The sequence below is a fragment of the Haliotis asinina genome, chromosome 1, assembly GCF_037392515.1.
Source record: "Haliotis asinina isolate JCU_RB_2024 chromosome 1, JCU_Hal_asi_v2, whole genome shotgun sequence".
Classification (NCBI taxonomy): Eukaryota; Metazoa; Mollusca; class Gastropoda; order Lepetellida; family Haliotidae; genus Haliotis; species Haliotis asinina.
Genome location: NC_090280.1, coordinates 20,358,495 through 20,364,389, shown reverse-complemented (window position 1 = coordinate 20,364,389; position 5,895 = coordinate 20,358,495). Strand labels below are relative to the sequence as shown.

Below are 5,895 nucleotides of genomic sequence, written 5' to 3'. Positions count from 1 at the left end.
CAGTAGTCCTTGAGTTTGAGTAAAATGAAACATTGTCTATAACAGAGAAAAACAAGAATGTGGAAACACTCCAGCACGATGTTTGATTCAAACGCCCAAACGCAGCCTAGTGCACGTGGAAGACAGAAAACAATTAGAACACAATTTTAGAAATATTCCTGTTCATTTATTACTTAAACTTTTTAACTGTACAATATAATCAGTACTGCTCTCAGTAATTGTAATGGGGCTGTGGTCACTGATATAATGTGCTACAAGGTGTGGGACCTAAACCTCTGGACCAAATACTTGTCACATGTTTTTGTCCTACTTTACCAGACAGCACAAAAAAAATATGCGGACTATGCATTCACGATGACATCAAGTAGGATAGGTTGATGAATTTTTAATTCCACTGTTATCTGTGGCAGGAATGTGTCACAACTATCAAGTCCTGCATGATGACAACCAATTACAGACGATTGGCGGTCCTTCAGAGAGCTTGAAGCCCTTCCCAAATCCCCTGTTCTCACGGTTTGTTTGCCTAACTGTTGTTTAACGCCGCACACACCTGTATTTAATCTGCATGACGTTGGTATGTAAGTAATCAAGATATCCAGTGATAGACATCATGAGCATCGATCTGTTCAACAGGTATATGATGACATGCATCAACCAGGTCAGGGAGACTGACCACCTGATGTTATTAGTCAGTCAACGACAAGTACGATCTGCTGATCACGTAAATGTGAAATTAAGGGATACGTTTATCAAATTTCGTTGCATATTATTGTTTCGAGAGGAGGACATATCACAGATCCCAAACTTTCAGACCACTCATTTTATTACAATTACAGAATGAACAGAGAGGCATTTTTGTTGTGTCTGTGGCACATTTTCTTATCAGTTGCGTTCTGTACCTTATCAGTCATATTGTTAGGAGTTACCTGACAAATATCACCCGCTGCTTTCCCACGTAGACTGGAGTCTTGAACAGGACAATTTAAAGCTCTAGATCGTGATTAGATATGTCATAACGTCATTGCAGAATGTTACTGCTGCTTGTGTGCACCTTGTCTCTTTGGGGAGCGGCGTTCCCGGACACAACCGTCACCATCTACAACGAGTGGCTCTCCCAAGGTGGAAGGGTGCATTTCGAAGTTGAGAGATGGAACAAAATTAACGGTCTCACCCAACAGAACCTAATACCAAAGTGTAAAGCTATCAGAACAGCTGCCGGACGTTGGCTGAACCCTGATCTGGCTGGTGGTATTTTTGAAAATGTATGTATGAATTACAAAACATCTTATATTATCCTCGGTGCTTCGAGTTGGATGCCTGAACATGCTCTATGTACTGGTACTCAATGTGTTTTCCATCGGGGCATACATAGCGTCTTGTTATGATGGGATTAACTCGCGCATAGAAAATCCATTCAAAGTTGATATCATGATATTGATATCACGTAAATGCTGATTTCTAATGCTGTAGATTAGCTACGTGTACATATATGTTGAATACCTTATGAATAATAGACTGCCTAAACTCAAAGTATGCTTCACCAATGTTTGCTTTTTATACTGACATAATAATCGTTGGACTGCACCGGATAATCCTGTGACTAAGAAGGCCAAGAAGAACATCGAACATGGACTTGCGCCATTCTGTTCTGATGCCATTCATCAGCCAAGTCAGGGAGAATTGATTGTTCACCTTATCCCGTTTGCGGTTCTTAGTATTGGTAGCGGACTTCAGTCAAGTTCTAACCCTGATAATCCATGAACTGTTTGGGCAAGCAAATCATTTCAAACCATTCTCACTACCATCCAAAATTAACATTCTTTTAGAAAATAATCACAATCAAGAATCTTACTTTTCTCTATTCATAGTTTGATCCTTAGGTGGTGCAGATCGCAAACGCCACCGTTATATATGTTGATGTTTTATACAATATTCGTGAGAATACACGAACATATCACGGATAGGAAATCGAATACACATCAGTGACAGTCTTGTTTAGTGGCAATGAAGGTCAAACGCCAGTGAACATTTTGTGGAAGGATTGTCGACACACTGAGTGTGGGAGAATGCCAAGACTGAAGGACGTCGATCACATCATCGACAGAGGACGCCTTCAAGCTGGCGTCCCATGCCTGGATCTTTGAAGGTCTCTTAGAGCTGATATAGTTGTAAGTCGTAGATGTTGATCTGTAGCACTTACGGCAAGACAACTTCGAAAATCTTGGCCCAAGTCATAGTTGCCTGTCATATACACCAGATCGTCTGACAAGCGGCAGACCGAGAGTTACCATCCCTGCACAAGATCACTGTATTGCTCTTTCTCTGTTTTCACCAGCTTCTTCGGCCACTGTGACTGCAGTGGATGTTCCTTGTTTGTGATGTTTATGAACCAAATAATCAGGGACCATCTTCGAAGGGGTGGGCCTAACGGGTATTTATCCTTGTACTGAAGCGTCTGACTCTGTCTCCAATACCGAGATTACAGACAGCGACAGACGACAATAAGGACAGAAACGTGATGGTGTTGTGGCTACACATCTTCTACTAGTCTACGTTAACTTCACACATTTTAGGGGCAGTGAGGTACCCACTGGTTAAAGCGTTCTCTCATCACGTTGAAGACCCGGGTTCGATTCTCCACATGGGTACAATGCGTGAAACTCGTTTCTGGTGTCCTTCCGCATTGATGTTGCTGGAATATTGTCTAAAGCCTAGTAAACCCATACATATACACTCAATCATCCATTCATATCCGATACCGGGAGTTGCTTCCATATGGCAATGGTAAACAATGCACCTTTGCTGACTTCCTCCTGAATTAAAACTCCTTCAAGCCATCTGAACCAAATAGGGCATCTGTGAGATGAACGCAGCAGACGTGTACATTAACATACGGCACAGACATTTGCACAACTATCCAACACTTTTATGATAATTCCACAGGAGAGATTCTGAATCATTATTCAGTCTGATTCTTTGACTCTACAAGGATGTGCAGAGGAGTGATAGCAACACTGTGACAATAATTATTACGAAACATGCACATTTTATTTAACTCATTCAAATGAAGGTATTTTTCACTTAACACAGCATGAGTTAGTCAATGTTTTTCAATGTCATCTTGTCTCATTCAGTGGCGTCAAAGTCCAAGTCACCATGGCTACCCAGATCCTGCCTTTCTCCAGGACCATGCACTCCAGTCAAAGGCATTTGGGTTCTACATGCAACAAGTGAATGGCTATGGAAGTGACATCAAAAACTTGGTCTGGGAAATATCAGGTTTCGTGTATGATTTGATTATTTTAAAAACAAATTGTCAACGAGAATATAAATTTTGAAAAAAATACTGTTCTGTTTGGTTGGAATTCCTTTTTGGCGTCCAGCTGTATCGACGGAGTCAATGTATATCATCGTGTAGGGAAGGATAATTTATAGATGAACAACGTATTGGTGTGGTACAATATCATCATCATATTACACCAACTGTAAAACCCCGAAACGTGGTCTATATAGACTATATGACACTTGAACATTAATTCTACCAAGACTTTAGTAAATTCTCGTTTCTGATTGATTAATCAAAGTAATTTAGAGGAATAGAATTACGATATATACTTCTGATTTTAACAGATTCGCAGAGTGTTGTTTCTGTGATCTTGGTGACGCGGTTATTGTAGACTGGGTATAAACGTACTGTGTTGGAAAATGAGAGGTATGTAACGAATTTACAATGGTTCTAAAATGTGTATTTAAAACCTCAAGCTACGTAATCGGTTTTAAATTACATTTACAGCTGTTATAATTTAGTTATACACCTCTGTTTTCCAACACAATAAGTTTATCTCCTAAATATACGTGTACTCATAAATTCTCTATTTCTGATCTTTTGGCTGGAATTCCATTTCGCGAAAAGTAAAGGAAGAGGAACAATGTATATCGTCTCGTACTACACCACCTGCTATGAAGGCCTGCAACTTGCCCCATTCAGACATACTGAGCACTTGATGAATATTTTTGACTTATGGTATTTGTTTCCGTTTTACAGGTCTGCACTGGCCCAGTTGGATAGACAAGTCCCATCATGGAGGAAAATTCCCCAACAACGTTGACGCTGCAGCTGAGTTTGTGTCGTTGATGGTTCAGAGTGCCAAGGACTACACAGGAGGACGCATTCCCCACATATTTGAGGTCATCAATGAACCTGATTGGGTCGAAAAGTATATTGACCAACAGACGAATATCGACTTCCACAAGGCTGTCGCTCAAAAGCTAAAATCAAGATTTGGAATGAAAGTTGCCGGACCAACATACACCAGTATGGCCTTACGACAAGCAGATGAAAATAACTTCAGCTATTGGAAGAGGACTGCTAAGTTTATGGACATGTCTCTTGATCACTTGGACTTCTTCTCTTTCCATTCCTACAACTATGTACGAGTATCTGGTGGAAGTTACACCTACTTTGGTATCAACGAAGCTCGTCTCGTTGCTTCCATTGACATGGTGGAAAATTACTCTCATCTCAAGAAAGGAAGAAATGTTCCGTTGATTATCAGTGAGTTTGGAAGGGGAAGTGTGTTCGGAGTTGCGTCGGGTTTTGAAAATGGAATGATAGACTTTGAAACCATTTATCAACCAAACGGCTTCATGTTTACTTTCCTGAACCTTCGGGAATTTATTGACAGGGCAATAGTGTTTCTGCTCTCAAATGAACAATATCCGGGTCATACTACTCTTCAGAGTTCCTTGTTTACACGGGATGGCCACCCCCTTCACATGACCAAATTTTTCACCTTTTGGCAAAACTTTTATTATGATCAAATGTTTCTCCGAATCTCAAGTCAGTACGATGGGAAGGAGAAAATAGTTGCATCACTCGCTCTAGCAAATCCCCACAACAAGGAGATGGTGGTACTTCTCCACAATTATGGTTCCAAATGGCAGAATGTTAAACTGGATTTCCCCAACAACTGGCTGAACCCTTCCAGTGGTGAAGAAACATGTGTTCTGCTCGACAATGGTAATCCAGCTGTGCATCCCAATTACCATTTGGACAGGTCTAAACTTCACGGCACCGTCGGTCTGCCTGGATCATCGACCTGCTTCTACAAGTTCAAAACCAACTACAACTTTAACGGAATACACACGAACAACGAGAACACTTACTATGGCAAGAACATTGTCATCCCAATCAGCAACGGACATGCTCAGACAACCATCCATCTACCCAGCTCTGGATATCACACTGCCCATCTTAGAGTGGGAGTTAGTCGCAACAAGAATGTCAATTCCAAACCCCGTCAGGTTATGTTCAATGGCCACCCGCTGTCCTCAAGCTACATGCTGTTCGATGCTATGAAGGTTGAAGGGAAAACAAAATGGAACGTGTGGGAGTTCATGGTCCCTCAATCACAGGTTCACACAACCAACACGGTCAGCATGACCTTTGAGGGAAACGGCGGTCACGTGTCATCTGTCGCGCTTGTTGTTGGAAAACTTCAATAGAAAAACTTCACTTAAAGAAAACTGTGTTTGTTTTTATTGAATTGAACTTAAGGAATCATATGTAAAGACAAAGGTGTACATTTGTTGAGGATAAATGTTCTACATTGAGGATATATAGTGTATTTCTATTCAGAACCAATTATTATATATCGATCCAGAATGACTTTTAATTTGTCAGTATTGAGTAATATATGTACCTTTTAAGGTTAGATCATCAGCGGTATGTAACTATAGTGAAACAACTGTCTAAATGTAAGTCATAGAATTACCCTAAAAATCCAAGAATCTAATGATCCAAACACTGAGAACAGAAAGAAAAAACTCCAGAATAGAATGTGTGGCAAGAGTATTTGCCGTCTGAAAATCGTACTTAAATCTCCAAGGATGATA

General features: G+C 40.5%; 1 protein-coding gene across 2 annotated transcripts; it reads left to right on the top strand.

Annotated features, from left to right (window-relative positions):
- The first annotated feature begins 393 nt into the window (after positions 1–393).
- Positions 394–5,526, top strand: LOC137288390 (beta-porphyranase A-like). 2 transcript variants are annotated; one of them, XM_067820785.1, is made up of 4 exons: positions 394–513; positions 1,028–1,262; positions 3,135–3,279; positions 4,046–5,526. In XM_067820785.1, the coding sequence occupies exons 1-4, from the start codon at positions 413–415 to the stop codon at positions 5,503–5,505; spliced, it is 1,941 nt and encodes a 646-aa protein (XP_067676886.1). In that variant the 5' UTR covers positions 394–412; the 3' UTR covers positions 5,506–5,526. The 2 variants fall into 2 exon arrangements, with proteins under 2 accessions (XP_067676886.1, XP_067676887.1); XM_067820786.1 differs by having other exon boundaries at positions 460–578.
- Positions 5,527–5,895: the final 369 nt, after the last annotated feature.